This window comes from Filicampus tigris, chromosome 13, assembly GCF_054856515.1.
Source record: "Filicampus tigris isolate MCC_2025a chromosome 13, RoL_Ftig_1.0, whole genome shotgun sequence".
NCBI lineage: Eukaryota > Metazoa > Chordata > Actinopteri > Syngnathiformes > Syngnathidae > Filicampus > Filicampus tigris.
Window position 1 is genome coordinate 21606131 of NC_141229.1, and position 25142 is coordinate 21631272.

Sequence of the window (25142 nt, forward strand, 5' to 3'; positions counted from 1 at the left end):
TAAATGACGAAAACATATATTTTACCTGGTTAATGTGAGTTTTACTCCAGTTGGCACCACGACACGCCTGGGCTGTAAGACGTCACATTCATCTTCACACTAGGAGTGGGCGGATCCAAATATCGATATTATCGATACTAAGCAAGTACTTGGATCGTATCGATACTATTGTCCTGGGATCGATACTTCGCTCAAAGAGCCGCTTCTTCCACCCTCTCTCTCTCGCCCAGCGTCTCCTGCTACTCTCTGAGTCTCTGCCTGAATGAGTGACTCAGGCAAACTTTTAGCCCCTCCCTGGCAGAGAGGGCGACTGAAGAGTGAGAGAGCAGCCGGAACCTAAAGTAATGGCAGAGCCAAACAAGAAGCGGAGCACGGAGTGGACTTTTTTTTTTTACATCAACAGAAAAGGACAGTGCCAAGTGTGATTTGTGTAATAAAGTGCTCCGCTACTGTGGTAACACCACAAATTTACACAAACATATGAAAAAAGCTCACCCTACAGAGAGCAACGAGCTGCAAGCGAAGTTGAGGGAGGAGCAGGAGGAGGAGGGAGATCCCCAAGCCAGAACACTCCCGTGGACACAGAGACAAAGTACTCTGGCAAAGGCTTTTCAGCCAAAAAAATCAATAATAGTTGTTGTAGTAGAAGTATTTTATTTTTTATAGTGTTAAAGGTTTTTACATTTTATTGTTTACACTATTTGCACTTTCTGACTTTATTTTCAAAATATTGTGCAATGGAAGATATTATAGTTGTCATGTTGACATTGTTATATTTGTATTTTCGTTACATTCCTGCTTTTTTTGGTTTGACTCTCTTGACTTTTGTTCTTAGACAGTTGTGGCAGAAGTATTTTATTTTTTTCTACTGTTAAAGGGATTTACATTGTATTGTTTACACTATTTGCACTACTGACTTTATTTTCAAAACATTTTGCAATGGAATGTATTTCATATCATATTGTGCAATGGAAGATATTATAGTTGTCATGTTGACATTGTTATATTTGTATTTTCGTTGCATTGCTGCTTTTTTTGGTTTGACTCTGTTGACTTTTGTTCTGAAACAATTGTTGTTGTAGAAGTATTTTATTTTTTTATACTGTTAAAGTTTTCATTTGAGTTATTTAATAAAACATATATACAAACAAACATAATATACTAACCCAAGGGGGATCATGACAATTTCCAAGCAATAAGTATCGGTATCGTATCGCTATCGGCCGATACTACCCTGTATTTACTTGATGTTGGATCGATACCAAAATTCCCAGTGTCGCTCACCCCTACTTCACACTCACATCATTCTAACTTGCCATCTGTGAGGTTATGCAAGCGGTGTTTGTATTTAATAATACTGTAGTTCAGGGGTGTCAGAGTCAAATGGACGGAGGGTCAAATAAAAAAAATTGCGACAAGCCGAGGGCCGGACTGATACAATTTTCATTGAAATTTTTTTAAATGTCCATATTGGATCGGGTCCTTCGCGCCTGCTGATGATGCTACGCTTTATATATCTGTAATATATTTCTTTGTGTCTGTTTGTCACCCCCCTGGTTGTTGTGTTTTTATCTTCGGAGTTACTAAATAAAAAATTAAATAATAGTACATTACTGCTACTTTTGCGAGGCAGCTCGTACGTCACTTCCGTTCGCGTTTCTCCTGCCAAACTGGAAACAATTTTCTGGTTGACTCGGGCTGCAAGATTGTAAGAACTGTACATAATGTGAAGTAAAACGGAGAGGATCATGTGATTGGTATGTCTCCAGCTGATTCTATTTTAGAGTGGCAAGGTATAAATGTGGGTGATCCTGGCAGAAAACACAGGCCTGTATTCCACTTGACGCGTCAATTGTGGTCTGCAACAACACAGACAAAGAATAACCTACATCATCCAATGCACATCCATTTGTTAACAATATGCCTAAACATTACAATTCACTGTATTAAGAAATTAATCAGCCAAACAATACATACAATACACATTCACACGTTTCATCACTAGAATAGTTAGCATATGAGACAAAATAACTAACTAATGTTCATCAACGTGACATCACTCACGAGAACATATCTAGTTATGTACAGCAGTTACCTGACACGAATTTAAATTATTATGCTCACCTTTTAACATTCACACACACAACAACAAACGTGGTGAAACACGGACAATCTGCAACTACTGAGTTTGCTGGCATGAACAAACTAGGAGCTGTGTCGCAGGAGGAAAGAGAAAGAAAAAAGTCACTCACTATCAACACTTAGCGCTCGAATAGCGTTCAATGCCTGCTCACAGTGTGGGAAATCTCAGCACTACGTCGAAACGCAATGAATTTATCAAATGCCAACAATTACTAATAATAAAACAACGTAAGATTTCTAACATGAAGTATTTCTAATAAAGTGTGTTTTACTCTTTTTGTTTACTCTTTTTCACCATAATCCGATTCTGAAAGTCACGAAAAGTGACGTGACGTCTTCAGTCAGCATGTAGAACAGCCGTGGGGTGGCAAACATTGATGCAAAGAAATATATTACAGAAATAGTGTAACGGATTGGTTTATCTGTGTTGTGGTCGAATTTGTGTCTTGCCAAGTTGTTTTTGTTTCCGAGGTTAATGAATGTATTGTGCGGCTCGCTGGATGGGAGTGCATGCGAGCAAGAGTAGCGGAGGACGAACAGGAGAGCCGTTGCTCTTTTTTGACTGAACGGTTGTCGTACAGTATTGGCGTTGGCTGTGGCCCACAGTAGCCGGTTGGACTAATAAAAACATAATAATTAAACTACGTCTGACGGCGTGTTCTTTGAAGTCGCCACAATATATTTTAAAGCGTGACGTCTCCGGCAGGCGCGAAGGACCCAATCAGATCTTCTACCCACACCGGCTGCACCTAATAATAAAGCAATATCATCCCAGGGGCCGTAGAAAACCTTCTCGCGGGCCGGATGTGGCCTGCGGGCCTTGACTTTGTCATATGTGCTGTAGTTCATGTAGGGCATTGCATTAAATGTTCTGTCATGGGTTAACCTACTGAAGGGCAAATAGGCCAATAAATTGTGGAGAAATACAATCAATAAATTAAATGTTTTGTTTTAAAGGGACACTTGGGTGAGCTTAACATTGGCACTTATATAATAGGTTTGCATGTAAAAATGACATCAGTACTAAAATGCCCACCTCAAAAGTCTCTGTAGTGATTTAAGGTCTTTTTTTGTGATTAGGTTTACGACAAATTTCCCCGCCTCAAAAAGGGCCGTGGCTTATGTTATGTTTTCGGTCTCAGCGGTCTACGTCATGCAAAGAAGGCAGGCTTGGTAATATTGCTCACTTTGTCAGTTCTATTGTCTAAAACGGTGACCCATCGCCACCAAAATGCAAATGCAAATTACTACTCTTGTTCACTTCAACCTGTGAAAATATAAAAGTGTTCTGCACAATAGTTTGGATTTATTGACATAAAACGTGATCTCATCATGATCACCTCCACAAAATCAAAAATACCGTGGCTATTGCTCCTCCACTTTCACAAGCTGAAGCGGACAAGAGCATGAATGCGCACACGAACCCCGACTGGTTATATTTCGGACATTTAGCGACGCTAAACTCGTGTCTCAGGAGGGAGAGAGACGGCGGCTTGCAGCAGCAGCAGGGAAATTGGAGCCCCCCGCTTCCCTCCCCGGCTAAAGGTAGGATTGGGACAGCTAATAGCAGCAACTAGCTTCAGGCCGTTAAAACAAAAGGCGTTAGCACAACGACATTAGCTCCTTACTGTCCGCCCAGCGTGTGGAGGTGAAGATGAGCCTGTGTCTTCATGTCGTGTTCGGTGTCCCTGCTTGCTTGCTTGCAGCCGCGACCTGCCTGAGTGAAGCGGCGTGAGAGTGACGAAAGCCCTCATCGAACAGCGAACAAAAAGTTTCGGCGAGGCTGACTGCACAGCCGAGTGTGGCCGCATTGGAACGTGCCATCTCGGCTATTACCTTCCAAATTGGACTGCGCGTTGTAAATCGAAAAACTGGGTCCATTCCTCATCCAAATAAATGTGCACGTCTACTCATTCCCACTTCAGTCCCTGTAAATATCCTGACTGGTGTTTAATGCCTCGCCCGTCCTAACCGTGATCAGCAAAGAAGCAGTGTTTTTTTTTTTTTAAGCAAAGAAGCAGTGTGCGCTTGTCCCAGTTTAAATCTATGTAGCTCTGCTGACTTCCACATTTCCTCATTCCCATATAAATCAGCCACAGAGAGGTTAATCCTTTTTATATGTTGAAGTGGGCATAAGTAAAGATGTCCACATACATTTTGGTGCCAATTGATCGCCGTTTTTGGTCGCTATAAGCAATAAAAGTACAATGATTTCCAATGGAGAGTTTGGAATCGGTTCCTCGCGTGACTCCGGCCGATCATGGATAGAACGCTAGGGGGCGCTGCCATTCTTCTCATAAACAAGGGGGCGTTATTCATGGAGTTACTTATTTACTAATTTCTCCAAAATGAATGGATAAAAGAGAAAATGGCAACTCTTTTCATTTTCCTGATCAAAAAATATATAAAATGAACTTGTTATCATGGCCATCCCGGCCCCACTGTCTCTTTAATGTTGTACGAGCACCATAATTGTCAAATTAAGAATTACATTTTAGAAACTTAACTAAAATCAAAACAAATTGAAATGAAACAGTACCGTAATTATTTATTTACCAAAGGCACAGACAGCCAGAGTAGAAGGATGAAAAGTGCTGAGGCTAAAATCCTACAAATAACACTCTTGCAAAATAACATTTTGGGAAATTTTCCAGGCACTACTTTATTTTCTCACAGTGTATTAAGTAATAACAATACAAGTATGATGGACATTTACAAAGGATGATGTTGCACAGGTGACGTGTTATTATGGCTTACGTTAAATGTAAAAATATTTATTGATCTGAAATAAATAGGCTTAAGCTACTTACAAGTGAATACATTTGAATATTGAGAAAAGATTAAAGAAATACTTGATTGACAGACATTTCAAACTAACCATAAAAACAATATGGTTAGCGACCCTTAGCAACGGAGGCCCCTTTTGGTTCAGCTCAATGAAAATGTAACATTTCAAGAATATGTGTCATATATATATATATATATATATATATATATATATATGCTGTTTTTGAGTGTCCATACTCATGCAGGATCAACTATTTGCACTGATACGTAGTTCTTTGTTGGATCATGCAAATTTGACATTCATCTAAAGCAGGGCTGTCCACCCTTTGTAAAACTGAGAACTATTTGTTGGATACTGATTAATTCCAAGGGCTATTTGTTTCATACACACTTCAAAATGTGTCAAATTATTTTTTATTCCATATTCATCCATCCATTATCGATACCGCTTATCCTCACAAGGGTCGCGGGGCGTGCTGGAGCCTATCCCAGCTATCTTCGGGCAGTGGGCGGGGGACACCCTGAATTGGTTGCCAGCCAATCGCAGGGCACACAGAGACAAACATCCGCACTCACAATCACACCTAGGGGCAATTTAGAGTGTCCAATCAATTTACTATGCATGTTTTTAGAATGTGGGAGGAAACCGGAGTGCCCGGAGGAAACCCACGCAGGCACGGGGAGAACATGCAAACTCCACACAGGGAGGCCGGAGCCGGGATCGAACCCACAACCTCTGAACTGTGAGGCGGACGTGCTAACCAGTCGAACACCGTGCCGTGCTTTATTCCATATTATTATTCATAATTAACGCTGCGACCCTAATAAGGATAAGCGGTCCAGAAAATTAATGGATATTCATTTATGTGTAGACTGAATCATGTTCATGACTTGTCACAATTATCGACAATGATTTAAGGAGGGAAATAGTTCAATTTCTATATGCAACACTTTTTCTACAAATCTCTGCAGGTGTTTACATTTTAAACTGATCACATATACAGCATCCATAGGAAATCACAATGTCCCTTCACCAGTGACACATTTTTCTAACATGTGGCTTGCCGACAAACACCGTGTTGGCCCTGTGCTAAAGAGCAGCAGACTGGGATTGTCTTCAAACATAACTGTTTAGTCGGACACTACCTTAACCATACTTTAACTGAAAATTATTTGCTAAAAACTTGTATGCTTTATAACTCATTTGCACGAAGGCTTTGCCAGCAACATGAAGCTTACAGTAAAATGTGTTTTCATTTTACATTTGGTGGTATTCGGTGGTATTTGCTAGATGGATGGATGGATGGATGGATGGATGGATGGATGGATGGATAGATAGATAGATAGATAGATAGATAGATAGATAGATAGATAGATAGATAGATAGATAGATAGATAGATAGATAGATAGATAGATAGATAGATTTGCTCCATTCGGCACGTATAAAACAATTTGCACACTATGCTAATGCTATCAATATTGCTGTCTTGGTAAAGTTCAAGAACTGTTAAAAAAAAAAAAGCAGCCGAGTGAACGGGACACTGTGTGGCTGTGTGTGACATAGTATGCCTGATGCTGACTGAAAAAGGTGACTTGTTTATACGCGCCGAGTGGAGCGAATGGACGGATTTCCGGTGCTTCGCTCCGCGTCACACCGCTTCAAATGCATCATTCGCACCACCCCGCAAGCATCTGCGCCTGCCCGCGCGAACTACATTGACTCCAATTGAAACGCACCGCCAGAAACGCTCCCAATGTAGTAGGTCTGAACGTAGCAATACAGTAGTGAGCACTGGTTGGTGATCTACCCACGATGCCTTTGCGACCGACCGGTTGATCGCAATCGACGTAATGGGCACCCCTGATGTAGGACAATACTGTAGCTCTGTTTGCCAAGAGACATTTTTGTTTTACTGGTGAATTTGTGTCAATTGAAATGATTATATATTATAAGAAATACATATATTTTCTAAACAAATAAAAGACTGAAAACATCGTTTAGGCCTACCCTGTGTTAAACACAGAGAACAGCTTCAACAAAGTTCACATTGCATAGGTTACTGTAGATTTTAATGCATTCTTCCTTTGATATAAGCATTGTTTTCAAAGAAAGGACAGCTCAGGCTTTCTTTTCAACAATTTAGCTACTGTAAGATTTAAAACAGTTGTAAAACATATCATTTCAATATTTGATCATTTTAGTCTGTATTAAATTGTGTTATGGCTTGACATCTGTAGTTTATAAATAATACCTACTGATGAAATTGATGAGCAATTTTAACTTTCATTTAAAATAGATAGTGGGAGGACCAAAGCATTATTTGAAGTCCTATAATTGTAAAAATGTAGCTGAAGTCACTTTCTACCACAATTTTCAGTTATTTAATGGAGAACCAGCATTTAATACTGTAGAGCCCAAGCATTTTATTTTTTCTCTAATTCTTCAATAAAGCATTTAATACTGTAGAGCCCAAGCATTTCATGTCATGTCATGTCATCTTCCAAACCGCTTATCCTATACAGGGTCGCGGGGAGTTGCTGGAGCCTATCCCAGCCGTCAATGGGCGAAGGCAGACTACACCCCGAACTGGTCGCCAGCCAGTCGCAGGGCACACATAGACACTGTCACTGAGTGGGAATCGATCCCACGCTGCCCGCACACAACTCAGGCGTGTGTACCACTACACTATCAGCGGACCCAAGCATTTCATTTTTTCTCTAATTCTTCAATAAAGATAGCTCATTTTTCTCTGAAATCAACTGTTCCGAAACCTTCCGCAAGAGTATTAGCGATTCGCGATATCACGTGAAGGACTGTTTGAGCACATTCTTTTTAGACATGATGTGTAGCAGAGGTGGGCATTTTACAAAAATTTGCCGGTCCATTTATTGCCATCCGTCTGCAGGCTGGGGACCCTTCCGCCATCCGTCTATCCGCCTTTTTGTCAAGCCGAGTAAACTCCTATCGGTCAGTCCGTCTATCATTTTAAATGCGCTTCCGTTAGGCACGCTATTAAGACCCATTAGATGACCAAAAACCTGCCTGCTGTAAAATACATGAATCAAGCAGCAAACTTACCTGCATCAAACTAAACAATAATCATCAATGTCAGGTTATAGACGATGACAGACGGTTAAAAATCCACCTCTGCTCATGCTTAGTCCGTCTTTTTTTCTTTTAAGTTTCCTGTTTATTGTTTATCGCCAGCGAAATGGCCGTCCGTCATAGGTGGATAGACAGACCGGTCCGTCGGCTGAGCGGAATGTCCGGCTCTGGTGTGTAGTATTGCAACAACCTCAGCAGTAGGTAACAGGATACACCAATGTGTTTATAATATGCTTGAAATAGTAAATAGCTTGAAAATTATAGCGATTAAACTAGTGTTGTTCCGATACCGATACTGGTATCGGGAGGTTTTCCAATGCCGCATTAAAACGCTGGTTTGATCGGGAGGGACTAACAAATATAACGCTGATGTCTGTTATCGATACTGGTATCATTATTTGAAAGCAGCGCGCATATTTGAGGACAGACATCGCCACATTGGAGGCAGTTGCTTGGGGGGGACTTTGATGCTATCTAGAGCCTGCAATTACTTTGGGGCATGTCGGCTGGATCTTTGTCTCGTAGCAAAGTATGTTGCTTTTGTTTGACACAGTACATTGATCACTAGTTAAATGGTGTAAAATGTCTGACATGAAATGGTTTGTGTCCAGATAAACTCGTCTTTATGACCCGTTGAAGCTTTTCGAGCTCGCCCTAGCTTGCTAACTGCTAACAAAAAGACAAGTTTGTTTACAACACATCGCTCAGCAAAAGGTTCTATAATGTTCCATCAACGTATATGAAATTTGTATATTATAATTAACTAACTTAACTTAACTATCTATATAATTAACAGACTAATGTTGAACAGCAGTGCGAACTAAATCTTGAATGAAAAGTAAAAAGAAAACAATAACTGATATAAAGTCATCAGATCAAAACCTTGTATGTTGTGATGGTGTTAAGTGGTCACGTTGAAGATTTGACAGCCATTGTGCGCATCTGCTTTCAAACAACTTCGTTTTTGCCTCCGGTTAATTTGAATCACTGCCGGTATCACAAAATAAAATCTCTAGTTGACCGATTAGAGCAACCATAAACAGCACAAGTGTTAATCATTTTAAGAAACACATAACGGACTTCTGTCATCCCTCTCACTCGACCGCCTGCCCCTCTGGCAGCATACAAATGTCACGTCACGCATTGGGGGGTCGGTTAGAATCACTGAATATATTTTAGAAGTACAAATGCTGCACCTTGCTTTATTACAAATGTACATTCATGTGAATACAGTATGTATCCCATGTCTCACTCTCACAAGCACGAAGATCTATGTAAGTAGGCTGTTTATTCAACATATGTATTTTGTGTGTATATGTTACTACAGATACTTTGCAAGTGATGATTTAAATATGAATAACTTTACATCCAAGTGAGTGTGCAATCCTTTAGAATTACAAAAAAAATTGCACTTATTTTGGATTTCTTTCAAACGGCGAGGTATCGGTACAGCATCGGCATCGGCCGATACTGCACAGCCAGGTAGCGGAATCGGTAGCGGGGCCAAAAAGTGGTATCACTAAATTAAACTACACGTGGCAGGTAAACTGATTAGACCTTTGACTAAACAAATACTTCTTTGCAGCGATCACATGCCGATATATATGTATTTGTTTACTTGTCATCTTATTGTGCCTTTGATTGTTTGCTGGTAGCCTGTTAGTAAACTCTCCATTATTATTAAAGCTGTAAAAAAAAAGGCAGATTTCTGTGTCAGTTTTGTGTTTGTGCTGCTTTACTTATCACTCGCGTGTCCATATTGCAAATCTTTTCCCAGTTTACATGTCTCTGACCAACTGGGAATTTTTACTTTGTGAACATGAGCAGAACTTTAACTATTTTGTTGACTTTTGTATACTTGTTAAGATAACGTTAGAAAATGGAGCATTTTTTAAAAAAACAGTATGCTAATTCAGATTAGATGACAGGTCCTTTCGTGCATGTGAATTGCCATTCAAAAAAGTTGTCAACCATTCTTTTGTACAACCTTGAGAAAAAACAAACATTTTTGTGTGAACCAATCTCTTTTTCGTTAGCCATGATGATGCAGGACATCATCAAACAATAACCATAACAAAGCAGACAAAACCTGGGACAAGAGTACATTTTTCATTTTGTAATCATCAAATGAGGCAGTTTATAGTTATTATTTTATAGTACTTGTTTGAACGGGAACAACATCACTACTGTAAGAATAGCTCATTCCTGGAAAATGCTTGGCCATATAAAACTCCAAGCACCCTTCCTTGAGGTACAGGTTTTATAGATAAAGATAGCCTATCCAATAAACCAAATTAAAAAGGCCAAAAGCAGTAGGGAAGAATATTCGTGAGTAAGAATCAATCTTACTCACTCGCACATGCATCTTGTTTTCTCGCCAGGCACCTGAGCGACAGTCATCAAAGCAGCAGAAGAAGCTTGTACAGTCTTTTCCATCCAAACATTCATAGGCAAAGTCATCCTCATCATGATAGTGCATAATGTTGTTCATTTGCAGCAGGGATGGTCCAGAACGGATATTAACCATACTAGATGGCTTGTGCTGTTAAAAAAAATAAAAAATACAAACAGCATTGGAAATAGGTAGGCAGGTATTTCTCCAAATATATTTTGAGACCCTGGAGGTCAATATCTCAGTATATTATTTCTCTCTCAAACAGATATTTTCATTGAGAACAAAGTATGTGTAGTAAAAATGTGACTTTGTTATAAGCTTCGACAGAATACAGTGCATATTTTTTTCTTTTTCCATAATTGGTTATGTTACAGCTTCATGAAAATGTATTAACTTCATTTTTTCTCAAAATTCTCCACACCACACCCCATTAATGACAATGCGATTCTGAGATTTGGGCAAACGTATTATGTATAAATGTATCAATAAAAAGCATGTACTGTAATGCAAAAAAATCCCAAAACGTTTTTTCATGTTGTCATTATGGAATGTCGTGTGTAGAATTTTGAGGGGATACAAAGATTTTGTAAAAAGGCTGTAACATAACAATGTAGAAAATGTAAAGGGCTGTGAATTAGGTCTGGATGTACTCAAAGTCATTTCAGCCAGTATCCTACCACAGTGCACAGTAGTAGTAATCTGACACAAACATCCATCCATCCATCCATTATCTGTACCGCTTCTCCTCACAAGGGTCGCGGGGCGTGCTGGAGCCTATCCCAGCTGTCTTTGGGCAGTAGGCGGGAGACACCCTGAACTGGTTGCCAGCCAATCGCAGAGCACACAGAGACAAACATCCGCACTCACAATCACACCTAGGGGCAATTTAGAGTATCCAATCAACTTACCATGCATGTTTTTGGAATGTGGGAGGAAACCGGAGTGCCCGGAGAAAACCCACGCAGGCACGGGGAGAACATGCAAACTCCACACAGGGAGGCCGGAGCCGGGATCGAACCCACGACCTCTGAACTGTGAGGCGGACGTGCTAACCAGTCGACCACCGTGCCGCCTGACACAAACACACCAATTAAATTCCAATCATTCATCACGTTGTATTTGCAGAATAGTGACTTTAAAAGGATAATCATGCAATTTTGTTTACAATTATTGTATTTTAAAAGTAATCACACTCTCCAAAATGATTAGAACAGTGAGGCCAATTCACTTACTTTTGCTGTTAAAGGAAAACACTTGAGTTTGACCCAAAAAGAGTAAAATTTAGGCAAGTCATCAACCGTTATTAATCTTTTCTTTTCAGATATTTACCTTTTAATGTAATACACAATTTAAGACGTACTTATACAGCATAGTTGAAATAACTAAATTCAGATTTATTTTGCTCTCAAGTGGCACAGGTTAGATATGTGACCTGATAGCATAAAGAGAAAAACCAAACATGGAATCGGAAGATCTGCATCAGGTCTCTTAAAAATGCTGATGAAAATCTGACCAGGTTGCTGCAAATTCAAATGCAGCGTAAACACGCAGAACGGGTTTAAGCCTGTCCATGCACGCTTGACATTATCAAAATACACTGATCGGTGATGTACATGCCCACGTCAGCTCAAACAGCACAGCGAAACAGAAAACAACAGCTGTCAATCTAAAGTACGTCAATAATTACTTATTGTCTAAATATAGGAAACTAGAGTTGTGCCCGTTATTAAATAAGATAATAAGATTCAATATTTTTTTTTGTCTCAGCAATAAAATCTTTCAATGTTTGAGGCTCATCTCATTACCTTGCAGCAAAATCCAGCCTAGCCTTCCTAGTCATCACGCTAACGCGTGATTTGCATGTTCTGCTGTTGCCTCAGTACTTAAGTATTAAATTCTCTCATTGGCGCTTAAGTCAATTTCTTATGTGCCATTATTGCACACTGTCAAGGTGCCGCGATTCTTCTGTTCAGAATTCTGATGCACCCACCAAGTGCAACCTTTTTTCACCAAATAATATGATATAATATCGACGTTCGGCCATCATTGTAATGCAGTAGGGATACATATACAACCAATGGACAGTCAGTGAGCATGTATGGGACTGGTGTGCCACCACAGTGCCTAAGGGCTCAACTTGCGAACATCACATGGCAAGGCAAGGCAGTTTTATTTATATAGTACATTTCATACACAAGGCAACGCAATGTGCTTCACACAAGCAAAGACAACACCTACGAGCATTTACAAACACAATAGTTCACAACATTCAATAGAAAAACAGAAAACGAAGGTATCTTACAAAAACTAGAGAATGCAATTTCTGGAGAAATTGCGTGTGAAGGCAAAGAAGCTGATAAAAAACTGCGGAATGCGTTGGAATGATACTGAATGAAGTGGAACGAAGTTGAATGACCTCAAATGATATACAATTGCCTGGAATGAGGAGAACATTAAAAAATACAGAAGGGACGCAAGAGAAGAGGAAGTAAGTAAACAATGAAAGAAGAAAGTCAGGAAAAAATCAAGGAATCAAAGGAAGGAAGGAACCAAGATCGCAAGGAAAACAGCAAGAAAGGAAAAACAAAGTAGGAAGAAAGAAATCTCGGAAGCAAGGGAGGAGGCTAAAAAAGAAGGAAAAGGGACACTAGGAAGAAAAAAACAAGGAATCAAAGTGATCATTTTTATGAATAAGGAGGGTCATTGCCAGACCGGCAAAAAAGGGTCAAGTGCCCAGCTCTGGTAATTACCATGCTGTATTCTCTTACAAAGACGTTGACATAACGGACTTCTGTTATCTCTCTCACTCAACCGCCTGCCCCTCTGGCAGCATACAAATGTGACGTCACGCATTGAGGGGTCGGTTAAAATCACTGAATATATTTTAGAAGTACAAATGCTGCACCTTGCTTTATTACAAATGTACAAATCGGAACAACACTAGTCAGAACCCGAACTGCAGCATTCTGAATGAGCTGCAGCTGTTTGATGCTCTTTTGAGGGAGACCAGTAAGAAGAACATTACAATAATCAAGTCTACTGGAGATAAAAGCATGTTTCTCCTGGTCAGCTTGGAACATGAAACCCTTCAGTCTGGATGTGTTTTTCAGCTGGTGAAATGCTGTTTTTGTAATTGATTTTATATTATTGCTGAAAGTCAGGTCTGAGTCTATCAGCACCCCAAGATTTCAGACTTGCTCTTGGGTTTCAAAGGACAGTGACTCCAGGTGTTTTCGAACAGCAATCCTCTTTTCTTAATTGCCAAAACAATGAAAGGAAACTTTGGTTTATCCAGTTGTTCATTTGCTCTAGACCAGGGGTGTCCAAGCTTTTTGCAAAGAGGGCCTGACTTGGTATGGTGAAAATGTGTGGGGGGCAGCTTCCAGTTGCTTTAATTTTTTTACGGTGTTCGTTACCAGTTACCTTGTCGTAGTTTGATTGTTTCATCTGGTAGTGACTCTTGATATTGAATTTCTTAAAAAAGAGCCACAGTCTCTTAGCAAACTCGGCAGACACGGTTTTGTATTTCAGTAAAAAAAATGTCGTAGTTTGCTTGTTTCATCTGGTAGTGACTCTTGATATTGAATTTCTTAAAAACAGCCAGTCTCTTAGCGAACTAGGCAGACACGGTTGTTTTGTATTTCAGTGAAAAAAATTGCCAATTTTTACTTGTTCTGGAAGCAACAGCCCTCTCTGTCAACATTCTTTTTCTCTGCTACAGTCTCTATTTTAGAAATGCGCTGTTAAGGGCCACACAAAGGTCATGCCGCGAGGGGTTGACTCTGACACTTAACACAATGGTGTGTTCTGAGAGGCAGAGTGCATTTGCGAAAGCTCTTCAGAGTGCGGCCACAGGTCTGTTGCCATCTTCTTGTGTAATATAATATAAAATAGCTTTTTTTACATGTGTATTTTCTACTGTGGTCAACAGTACTGGCCACACATCATTAACTTTATACCAGAGGCTGCGGGCCGGTGAAAATTTGAACACGGGCATTATTTTGGCCTTCGTGCCGGACTTTGGACATGCCTGCTCACGACAGTGACACAATACGCTAATTGAACTGCTGTCATTTGGGGACATTGATAGATATAGCTGTGTGTCATCAGCATAACTGTAATAGCCAACATTGGTGTTCTGAAGCAACTGACCCAGATAAGATAAGATAACACATACAGACCGAACAGAAGGAGTCCAAGCACTGACCCTTGAGGGACCCCACCTGTCAAGGCCATTGGATCTGATTCAAAACTTTCAGTGGTCACAAAGTAACTCCTTTGCTCTAAGTAAGACCTAAACCATTTCAGGACAGTTCCATTTAATCCCACCCAACTTTCCAACCTGTTCAACAGTACGTTATGATCAATTGTATCAAATGCTGCACTAAGATCCAATAAGACTAGCACTGACACCTTCCCAGCGTCAGTGTACAATCTTTTGTCATTTAGTACTTTAATAACAGCTGTTTCTGAACTTTGATTACATCAGAATCCTAATTGGAATTTATCAAAAAGTCAGTTTGAGTTCAATAATTTACTGAGTTGATTAAAAAACACTTTCTTGACAATCTTGAATAAGTGGAAACTCAGAAATGACCAAACCCAGAACCCACATGACAAAACTCAGAAAACAGCTGAGCCGTGATTGGTCGTAACCTGAGCGAAAAGGCACTGTGATGTCATTTTCAGTCGACTGCAAGTGGCAAAATATCCACCCCCTGAGATGGATAAAAACGGGTGGAATTTGCTGCTGAATTCATAATCCACAAACACAATGTGAATGAGAATGGCGTGCTTAGACTAGCGGAGACACATATTATTGTAAAAATTTAAGCACACAGGAGAATATGCCCCTAAATCCTTGACAGTAGATTGTGATACATTCACTCTTGCCCCCTGAACAATGTTGCTGATGTCACTCACTAAAAGTTGTTTTTTTAGGCTTCTTTAAAACTCTCACAAGATTTGTGGCATCAACAAATTCATGACATATATAGCAATAAAATAGCAGCTATCTTATTACATTTACCAGGTCATAGTCTGTCACTGAGTACACCTGTAATTGATTTCTTCTATAGGTCACTTCAAAAGGTTGGACTAGTTATTCTCATTGTGTATGCTGTGGCTCTACTGATTTTCCATCTGCCTTACAATTCCTTGTATTTCCACCTATAAACAGCTTTCTGGTGTCCATGTTAGTTACACAGCTAACTGCTTTAACCTCGCTCCAAGGGCCTGCTTCTATCTCTTGTTTAAATTTGTGCATATTTTTATTTTTTTTTACATTTAAGAGCAGAGAGTGTTACCCACGTGTGTGATATTCTTGGCTTTCGACTTTTTGGTCTGTCTGTTGCTGGTGAAGTAATGCAGCGTTCCGTACTCCATCAGAGCAGCAAAGGTGAAGATGAAGCAGACAGAGACAAACAGGTCCATAGCTGTAACATACGACACCTTGGGCAAGGACTTTCTGGAGATGGTGCTAAGAGTTGTCATGGTAAGCACTGTGGTGATACCTGAAAGTAATACCACAGAAACGTTTTTATCAGATGGACCTTGTTACAGCCCTTGATGGTGTTTAATTGCATGACTGCTGGGGCTTGTCACCACAGAGTTTCCATTATATTTTAAAGTGCTCAGAGTTGCTTAAGATGTTCAAGACTTAATTATTTCTAGCTGAGCTTTTAAAGTAATCTGATGAACACTTAAAAAAGTAAGACTACATTGAACCTAAAGATGTGCGAGCCGGGACAGCATCCTTGTTAATCCAGAAAGAGACCCAGGACAGGACGACAATCATACTGCATGGAATGTAGGTCTGGATTGTGAAATATCCCATTCTCCGACTCAGATCAAAAAAGATTGTCATGATGACATATTCCCCTGATAATGAAGGAGAAAAATTCAAATCATTTTGGTAGGGTATGAGAGAATAGAGAATTGAATTAAAACGAAGAAGAAGCTGAGACATGAAAGAACGACAGTCAAAGTAATTGCCTACCTGACTGCGTGTGTGCCACATCAGAAGTATTTCTCATCCCTACAAAGGCAAACTGGTAAAGTCTCCAATATCGCTGGTCAGCCACCTCCACTGCTCGTCTTTGCCACCGGTATAAAATCTCATTCCGAGGGTAACCATCTATAGAATAGTATTGTCCCGCAAAAAAGATACCACCACAGAAAAGACAGACAGATAATTAATCTCGGAGGAAGTAAAACACAAAGCTCAAACAGTATTCACAGAAGGGTAGTCCTACTGTGACAGCAGTCAAAACGTAGCATTCAAGATGGCAACTGACAAGCTCAGACTCATAAAATTCAATCAAATGAGCATAAGGACTTCAACTGAAACCGAAAAAAGGAATGTTGTCCAGTGTGTAGCCAATCTACACATTAACTTTCTCTCCAAAATATAGAAACAGTGTGACCAATTCAGAGTGAATTGAGCAAAATTAACCACAGTGTTGTGTGTGAACAAAAGGCTAATTTTGGATAAGAAGGGGTTCTTCTCCAAACAAATCTTTTTGTTTGAAGATGAGATACGATGTTCAAGAGTCAAAAGCATGTTGTTATTTGGAAACTTAGATAAATGATTTATGCTCACTTGTTGAATTTGAGTTTATCTGCAATGCACCAAACATCAATCATCTCCATGGAATGGTCTTTGCATTATTCACTGGCATGTGGACAAGACATGAGAGGCTGAAGCACAAGAGACAGGTGAAGGGTGACACAGACAGCATGAATCAGACTGCAGAGGGTGTATAATTCATTAAGTCTGTCAGAGCAAATGGTACGAGGTGACGTCTTCTCTCCTTTGGTAGAGCAAATGATAGAATTGAAAAGGCTTTGGGAGAGCAGCTAAAAGCAGATTAATCTTTTGGCAAAGAGAAGAAATGGGCTTAGCATGTATGCTAGCCCACTGAGAAGCCCCTATCGCCAGGCAAGGTAAAGAATTTGAAGTCAAGATGACGGGATGGGTGGGGGAGACATTTGACCACCTACAGCTTGAAAACTCCAGCGGACACGAGTGCTCATCCATTGGAAAGTTATGCAGCTTAAGGTAACACTCCGCATTAATAGTCAACCTGACAAAAACAAAATTGTGACAAGAGAAAAGGCAAGTCTCATCATTGTTTTTTTCCCCTACCAAGCATGATTGAACATAATAAGTATTTTGTTTGTGTGTGTCATCACACCAACAAATGCAGAGGAAATAATGATAATATCATGCTTGAAAGAAACTGTGGTCACCTAAAATACAACAAATACAGATGCACAAACTAAAGAAGCACAAACAACAAATATATTCTGAGCAAATAGTTAACGCTGAAAAGGCTTCAACAGAGATTAGCAAACTGTTTGCATTCCTGTCTTTACTTACCTCAGTGTGTACATCACTCTACCATTGCTCCACAGCCTCAGTAGGCGGTTTGGCGTGGTGATCCAGTGGGCATCTGATTTCCTGGAATTTCTGAAGAATGTGTCGGGAATCCAGATTTTGCCTACCATGTTACTGTTGAGCATAAGTAGCTTCATTGAGCTGTTGAACTTCAGTCTGCCGTCATACCATGTCTGGGCAAAGAAGATGTCAATGGTGTATTCCTGTAAAATATGGAGAAACAAACTTGCCAATGCTGATATAATAACTAATCATTAAAATTAACTTGGGAATGATAACTCGAGAACTTTGTCAAACTAACAGAATTCATGATTAAAAGCAGGAATAGAAAGAAGGAAAGGAATAGCCTATGACACAAAGCATACCACATCATGTGTCAAACATTGGAGTGGCAATGTAAAAATAGGGGCCTGAATGGCTGCTGATGAAATAGGCTCAGCGGTGCTTGATTGATGTGACTATCAACTATTTCACATAGTTAGATGTAGGCCTCTTTGCCACATAATGAGATAGTGGGACTTGAGCTGATATATTTATTGCTGTGATCATTTCACTCACCAAGGCTTTGCGTTTCCTATCTTTTGCGCCCTTAGACCAGTTAAAACTAATTAAGACCAATTAAGAAAGACTAAGTTTGGTATATATACTGACATTTGTTTAGGCTACTTTGCCCCCCGTGTGGACGTGAATAAGACAGAATATGAACAGGGCATCATTTTGGACAGGTTAGAACAGGGGTGTCCAATTCTGGTCCTCAAGGGCCGCTTTCCTGCCTGTTTTCCAGCTCTCCTTGCTGGAACATTTCTGATTTAAATGATCAGCTCATCAGCAAGCTCTGACTAAGCTTGATAACGATCATGATCTTTTGAAACAGGTGTGTTGCAGCTGGGATGGAGGGAAAACAGGCAGGACACTGGCCCTTGAGGACTGAGTTTGGACCGTGGACACCTCTGGGTTAGACCTTCCACATCTGTGTGGTTGAGAAGGTTACATGGCCGTGTGTCAATCTTTCTGGTAATTATCTTTCTTGGTATGAAATCTGTTAAGGCCCTGATACACCAAACCGACGTCGAAAGTCGTGAAGCGTCGTGGCGTCTTTAAGCGCTGTCTGATTGGTGTAGTGACCACCGTCGTAGTGGCGTAACCCGTCTCTAAGCGTCTGGGGGGCGTTTACGCATGTTGAATCGGCGTCACCAGTCGTGACATTTGGTCGCTCAGGGCCCATGATAGGTCCCCATTTTGTAGGATGCGTTCATGTGCTGCATAATCGTAAATTTATATAATTGTGTGAAGGCGAAGGCCACATATGTTATTCCTACAGTTTATTATTATTCCACTCCACTTTTTTGGCGTGCGACTCCTTCCACATTTTTCACCTGATTCACTTCATTCAAGTTTCAAAACATTCAGAAAATTCATGCCTTCTGGGGTAGTATTTTTTTACGTTCCCCAAATTTACCGTTTCTCCAATATTTCCCATTTTCACCCCCAAAAAAAACATTCATTTCCAATGGCATTTTCAACATTTCCCCATTTCCACCATTCTAATTTCAAATTCACAAGATTCATCTCATTCAACTCACATCGGAAAAGCTTTTCAACACACCCACAATTCCTACTTCCCAAAAATTCAACTTATTCACCAATAAAAAAAAACAAAAATTCCACCATTCATTCCCATTGCCATATTCAACAATTCACATTTACATCATTCCAATTTGAAATTCACAACATTCATCTCATTCAACTCATATTGGTCAAGCTTTTCAACACAAAAATTCCACTATTCACCATTCATTTCCATTAGCACATTTAAGTTTTTGCATTTACACCATTCCAGTTTCCACAAATTCAAGTCATTCAACTCATTCAACTCACATTCAGCTTTTCAACACCCCCCAAGTTCCTACTTCACACACATTCAACTCATTCACACTTTAAAAAACCCACAAAAATTCAACTATTCACCATTCATTTTCATTGGCAGATTTACCTTTTTGCATTTACACCATTCCAATTTCCACAAATTCACGTCATTCAGCTCACATTCAGATTTTCATCACCCCCAAAATGTCTACTTTTCACACATTCAACTCATTCACACTTACAAACCCACAAAAATTCACCATTCATTTCCAGTGGACCTGTGTTATTGCCCCTTGGTCTCCCCAGTGCGGGGGCCATCTTGGGCAGGGACATTAGCTAGACTGGGGATACTCATGCCGAGGTCTCCCCAGTGCCCATCTTGGGCAGGGACATGAGCTAGCCTGGGGATACTCACCCCGAGGTCTCCCCAGTGCGGCGGCCATTTTGGGCAGGGACATTAGCTAGACTGGGGATACTCATGCCGAGGTCTCCCCAGTGCCCATCTTGGGCAGGGACATGAGCTAGCCTGGGGATACTCACCCCGAGGTCTCCCCAGTGCGGCGGCCATCTTGGGCAGTAACATTAGCTAGACTGGGGATACACAACCCGAGGTCCCCCCAGTGCTGCGGCCATCTTGGGCAGGGACATTAGCTAGGCTGAGGATACTCACCCCGAGGTCTCCCCAGTGCTGTGGCCATCTTGGGCAGGGACATTAGCTAGGCTGAGGATACTCACCCCGAGGTCTCCCCAGTGCGGCGGCCGTCTTGGGCAGGGACATAAGCTACAGCTAGAATTCTGGCCCCTTGGCCTTCCCTGGTTGGCGGCCATATTATTCAAAAGTATTCAAACACCCAGAATTGTCATCCCCAGGTGTCCCCAATGAAGCGGCCAGGTTGTTCAAAAGTATTTGGAACCCCGATTTTTCATCCCCAGGTATCCCTAATGAAGCGGCCATGTGGTTAAAAAGTATTGGGACACCTCAACTTCTCATCCCTGGGTGTCCCTAATGAAGCGGCCATGTTGTTCAAAAGTATTGGGACACCCCGATTTCTTATCCCCAGGTGTCCCTAATGAAGCGGCCATGTTGTTCAAAAGTATTGGGACTAGGGATGTGCGCAACTAGTCATTCAACCGTTTAACCGTCTACAATTTATTAAACATTTAGTATTTTACTAGTCGGTTAAACGCTGCATTAAGAATCACGCATCTTGTTCCTCACGCCTCGGCCTCTGTGATCAAGCTGAGCACCAAGAGAGAGAGTTGCACCCCTCCCCCCCGCCCACACGCACACATAGTACGGGGCGGGGACACTAAGTTTGGGGAAGAAAAGTAAATTCTGTCGAAGCTACCACGAAAAACAACGGCACCGTTTGGCAGTATTTTGATGCAGCAGATGACAACAAGGTCGTCTGTCAACAAGGTCGGCTTTGTAAGCATAAATTCGCTTACAACCACTCGATGAGAAACCACATCCAACGTAAATCGCGATGTGAACCTGCAGGTCGATGGCGGCGGGGCCAGTCAGACAAACATGAGAGCGTTTGTTCCAGCCAGGTGCTGCGATGCTCACCGCACAGCAAAGATTACCCAACTATTTTGTAAAATGATGCGATATGCTGCCGCTTTCTTTTGTTCAGGGCAAACGGTTCGAAAAAATTAATGCTGTATATCGAGTCTGAGTAGGCTACGTGGTGCCAATTCGCAAAACAATAACGCCCCAACTCGAGAGTAGCCATAACCAAATGAAAAAGTAGATACTGTGGCCGATGCCTTAACTACAGACGGATGGACGTCACCGAATCTTACATGACTATGTCGTGTACAACATATGTGGACGAAGGACATCTCCGCAGCTGTGTGCTTCATGCACCTTGGAGGAATGACACAGCTGAAAACTTGGCTGCGGAGTGTGATAGGTATGTGGGCAATAGAAAATAAAGCTGTCGCCTGTGTGCATGATAATGCACCTACTAACATATGGCGAATGAGACCCTGCTGGACTGGGAGTCGGTACCATTACTCATTACATTATTCATAATACATGCCATGCATTGCATTGGCAAATGTATCAGAAATGTATTTCTCTTTCAATTGTTCACTTTTATTCAGTCAGTTGTTGTTACATCAATAGAATTTAAGTTAACAAACTGTCCTGAATGTTTGGGCTAAAATAGCCCCTACTGTAAATACACAAAACATTTGCATTTTAAACTTTGAATTCAATATGTATTAAATATCAAGTTTTCTTGCTTATAGACTAGTCGACTAGTTGCAAATAAAATTTGAGACTAGTCGGAGGGCAAATTAGTCGAAATTCCCATCCCTAATTGGGACACCCAGATTTCTCATCCCCATGTTCCTTCCTTACCAAGATTCCTTGTTTCCTTCCTTTCTTGCTGACTAGTGTCCTTTCTTCCTCATTTCTTTGCCTCATCTTTTCCTTCCTACTACTTTGTATTCTTACTTTGTTTTCTTTCTTGCTTGTTTTCCTTGCTATCTTGGTTCCTTGCTCCCTTCCTTTGAGTCCATCATTCTTTGTTTTCCTTCTTTTTTCCCTGACTTCCTTCTATCATTGTTTCCTTACTTCCTCTTTTCTTGTTTCCCTTCTGATTTTTTTCAAGGTCATTCAACTTCATTCAACTTCATTCAAATTCATCCTACTTCATTCTACTTCGTTCAACTTCATTCCAACGCATTCCACGGATTCCATTCAGCTTCCTTCGCCTTCACACGCAATTTCTCCTGAAATTGCATTCTCTAGTATAATGATAAAATGCGCCGTGTGGGCCCCCTACACTATAGGCAAGTTCTTCATGTACAGCTGTCCTTAAACGCATTAGGGCTGTGAGCCCATAAGTGCCCATCGAGAATGCTCCGCCCCCGTCTGTGGTGATACCTATGCTCCGCCCCTGCACACAGCACATTGGTATTTAGCCATCTACTAACATAGATTCTCATGACATTTTTGCTAACTATATACCTTTCATTAGCATCTATCATTATGTGTCCGCGCCAGTACTGAAAACTAATTAAGATTAAACAGGGAGTTTATATAATTTGAGAGTCGCGGGCGCTCGAGCACAGGGACGCATCGAGGTGCTCACGCGATCGTTCGTGGCAATATGAGTGACTGATATTTTACTTGTCTACTGTGGTGTATTGGACGTTGTAACTACTACATGAACTGCAAAGTCTTTGTTGAAGTCTGTGTGGAAGCGATTTTGTGCGGGGCGCATTTCTTTGGTTACCGGTGACGGGCGGCGGGGAGCCGTTGTGCGTCTGAGCCAGTGGTGCTACGCATTGTGGGTAATGTAGTTAATTATAGTTGGTAATGACTTTCAATACTGTGCCCTGCGACTGGCTGGCGACCAGTTCAGGGTGTAGTCTGCCTTCGCCCATTGACGGCTGGGATAGGCTCCAGCAACTCCCCGCGACCCTGTATAGGATAAGCGGTTTGGAAGATGACATGATGATGACTTTCAATACGTTTTGCGATTCAAATAAAATGAAATAAAGTGGTGAAATAAAGACGATATGTGCATTTTCAACACTAGTTGACACTAGTTATATTGACACTAATTATAAATACCTACCTTATATAATAATCAATTGTTTATAATGTAATTTACTAGTATCTTACGTGTAATTCATTAGACAATAACAATCATAGTGAACTAATGTTCATCTGTTTTGTTTCAGGTTTATGACTTGTGGTTAACTGTTCAATAAAAAACTATAAAAACTTTAAATAAAGACGAACACGAGTTGTGATGATTGTGTGCTTCTGATGAGCCCGTTCGGAGGGCAAAAATAAAATATCCAAACAACCTGCATTGTACCTTTGGCAACAATGTGACACAGGATTCTGTTTAAGGTCATGTCATGTTCCAAACCGCTTATCCTATCCAGGGTCGCGGGGAGTTGCTGGAGCCTATCCCAGCTGTCAATGGGCAAAGGCAGACTACACCCCGAGCTGGTCGCCAGCCAGTCGCAGGGCACACATAGACACTGTCACTGAGCGGGAATCGATCCCACGCTGCCCGCACACAACTCAGGCGTGTGTACCACTACACTATCAGTGGACCTTCTGTTTAAGGTAAGCCAAACTTTAAAACTTAAGAGTTAAAGCGGCAGCAGGCTCTCACTTAACAGTTCAATAGATGGAAAATAAGTGTAGGCCATGTGAAATGTCAAATGTATGTGAGTGTAAAGCTGTTTGAGCAGCAAGCCGACAAAGTATGATGCAGGTAGTGTGCTCCATTTACCATTTTAATCAAATCAGTTCAGATAATGGATGGATGGATTTTTCAACTTTTCTTTTTTTTATCTGGATTGACGGAATGGCGGACTGTTGACGTTTACTGACCCGGAACGAAAATAGGGCCCTAAGTCAAGAGTCAAGTCCAGTCAAGACTGAGACTGAAGCAAAGTTGAATCAAGACCAGTCGAGGCAATGTGAGCTGAAGACAAGTTTATGGCAGGTTCAATAACCACTTTGGAAATCTCCCAGATATAATGACAATGGTATGAAACCTTTAAGCCGCGATAATCAGTCTATGAACGATGGCAGTAATAATGTCACAATGTCACTTTTAAAATTGCCTGTGCATTCAATAAAGGTTTTTTATATGGTGACAGTTTCTTCAATATATAACTAATCAGTGTTTGATTGTGGCCGTATTTCGATGTACCATTGTACAGTAAATAAGATTGAGAATAAACAGTCTCACCATGTTGATAGGGTCGACTGGTCCAATGCTGTTGACGTATACTGCTGTTTCAATCACAGTCGGCCGCACTAAAGTAATCAGAGTATTAATAATGATCACACATATAGGAATTACATCTTTGTATCCATATTACCCTACACAAATGTCATTTGTTTCAATAATGCCATGAAATATTTATGCATTTCACAACAACCTGTTCTCGTGACAAGTGATTTGTCACAGGACATTTGAACTTAATTTCAATGTCCATGTTCTTTTCATTTCCAGTATAGGATATAAAAATAAAACGTATCAGTTTTACTTGCCCCCAATGTCAGGTCGTAGTTTGCTGTCGTAGCCTTGCAGGAGTTTATTAAGTATCATTGTCACATCACTTTCATAGACCTTTGGAGATAAGACCCAGGTCTTATTAATGGGTACATCTTCATAATCCTCCTCTTCTTGTTTACCAGGCTGAAGGGTGGCACTGCAAAGAGAAATGAGACAAAAAATATAAATAAACAAGACAAAATACTGTATGTGCTTATTTAAAAAGGTAAGGCGAGAACTAAAACCTTTGTAATCACACAAATGGATGTTTCCTTGCTCAAATTGAGGCAGATGTGATACCATCCTGACCATGCGCCATGACGTGCAAGTATTCTGTAAATTCATCTCACTCACTTTCTTTTACAGGGAACATAATTTAAGTTAAGAGTTCCGATAAGAATGAGTAT

The 25142-nt window shown here is 40.7% G+C and overlaps 1 protein-coding gene across 3 annotated transcripts in view; it reads right to left on the reverse strand.

Annotated features, from left to right (window-relative positions):
* gabrg1 (gamma-aminobutyric acid type A receptor subunit gamma1) overlaps positions 1–25142 on the reverse strand; it is a 33730-nt gene that overhangs the window by 2519 nt on the left and 6069 nt on the right. The window contains exons 2-10 of one of the 3 annotated variants that reach the window (XM_086048605.1): positions 24732–24892; positions 24427–24494; positions 17813–18033; positions 17434–17516; positions 16430–16567; positions 16159–16311; positions 15742–15944; positions 10390–10578; positions 26–99 (exon numbers count right to left, since the gene is read on the reverse strand). In XM_086048605.1, coding sequence (XP_085904731.1) covers positions 26–99; positions 10390–10578; positions 15742–15944; positions 16159–16311; positions 16430–16567; positions 17434–17516; positions 17813–18033; positions 24427–24494; positions 24732–24892 — 1290 coding nt within the window. Of the gene's footprint in view, positions 1–25; positions 100–1287; positions 10579–15741; positions 15945–16158; positions 16312–16429; positions 16568–17433; positions 17517–17812; positions 18034–24426; positions 24495–24731; positions 24893–25142 lie in introns of those variants that run through there. The other 2 variants (XM_086048608.1, XM_086048606.1) reach the window with 2 other exon arrangements.